Here is a 1,137-nt window from a genome sequence, read left to right on the forward strand (position 1 = left end):
TTGCATGTGGATTTTATTGGGAAAGTGCGGATGTCCTCCCGAGAACCGTGGCGTCATGATGAAGTGTCACTGAGCATCCCCTAGGTGTGCGCGCCACGTGGTGACATCTTTTGGGCTGCTGGGCTCTGGGTGGCTTCCCTCAGCCCACGGGATTCCCCTCCGCGGGCAGCGGGACCCTGCTCCCGCCTTGCGCGGGGGCGGGAACTGCGCGGAGGGGCCGGGCTGGCAGCAGGGGTGGCGGTGAGGGGCGAGTGTGCGTGCGAGGGAGGGAGAGAGGCAAGAGTGAGACATTCGAGCAAGACCCTCCTCTCCCTTTCCCTCTTGCAGTTTCCAGGCATGCAGCAAACTGCGCTCGTTTGCTTCTTTGCATTATTATTATTATTATTTTCTTTTTTCTTTAAATAAATGTACAGAATCTGTGCCATGATGGGCAAGAAGAAAGCAAGCCACGAAATGCCACCTTCCTTCCCCTTCCCCTCCAAGGGAAAATATAAAGGAAGTTTACTGCAACAGAAATGGAAAATAAATACGAAAAGGAAAGAAAACCAACCAACCAAACAAACAAAAAAAAGACACACACAGAACTTAATCAGGATCAATGCAAAGATCCCCGGTAATAATAATAATAATAAGAATAATATACCTTAGACATGGCACAGTCAAAAGTCTCAGTTTCAGTATAAAAAAATAATGATTGATTAACATCTGCTGGCAAAAGTCTTGCGAAGGCACTTCATCGATCAGTGGTCTGAGAGCGGCCCTTCCCCGCCGCGCACATCTGGCGGGGAGAGCGCACAGCTGTATCCTCTGCTCGCAGGCGGCGGGGCCGGGGCGGGCGGCGGGGCGGCGGTCAGAACCGGTACGTGGTCTTCTCCAGGACTTCGAGGTAATCCGGCTTGGTTTGGAGTTTGGCCCTTAACTCGAGGTATTCGCTTGTGGGGGTTTGGTGGTCTGAGAAGCCCTTGCCGGCCGCGAAGAGAAGGGTTTCTTTCAGCCTGGCGTCCTGCTGGAGGTCCGGGTATTGCATGCCAGGGGGGTGGACGTGCAGTTCCTTCAACTTGGGCACGGTGCCGTACAGGCAGTCCACGAAGCCCACGGAGCAGGGCGGGGGGCGGTCGCGGTCCCGGGGGGCACCTC

General features: G+C 54.8%; 1 protein-coding gene across 1 annotated transcript in view; it reads right to left on the reverse strand.

Moving 5' to 3' along the window:
• Window positions 1-850: 850 nt before the first annotated feature.
• The window catches only part of SLITRK3 (SLIT and NTRK-like family, member 3), a 4,623-nt gene continuing 4,336 nt past the window's right edge, over window positions 851-1,137 (reverse strand). Inside the window, exon 4 of the mRNA XM_009998474.1 lies at window positions 851-1,051. Coding sequence (XP_009996776.1) covers window positions 851-1,051 — 201 coding nt within the window. The remainder of the gene's footprint in view (window positions 1,052-1,137) is intronic.

Source organism: Chaetura pelagica, unplaced genomic scaffold (genome assembly GCF_000747805.2).
Source record: "Chaetura pelagica isolate M959 unplaced genomic scaffold, ChaPel_1.0 scaffold1045, whole genome shotgun sequence".
Classification (NCBI taxonomy): domain Eukaryota; kingdom Metazoa; phylum Chordata; class Aves; order Apodiformes; family Apodidae; genus Chaetura; species Chaetura pelagica.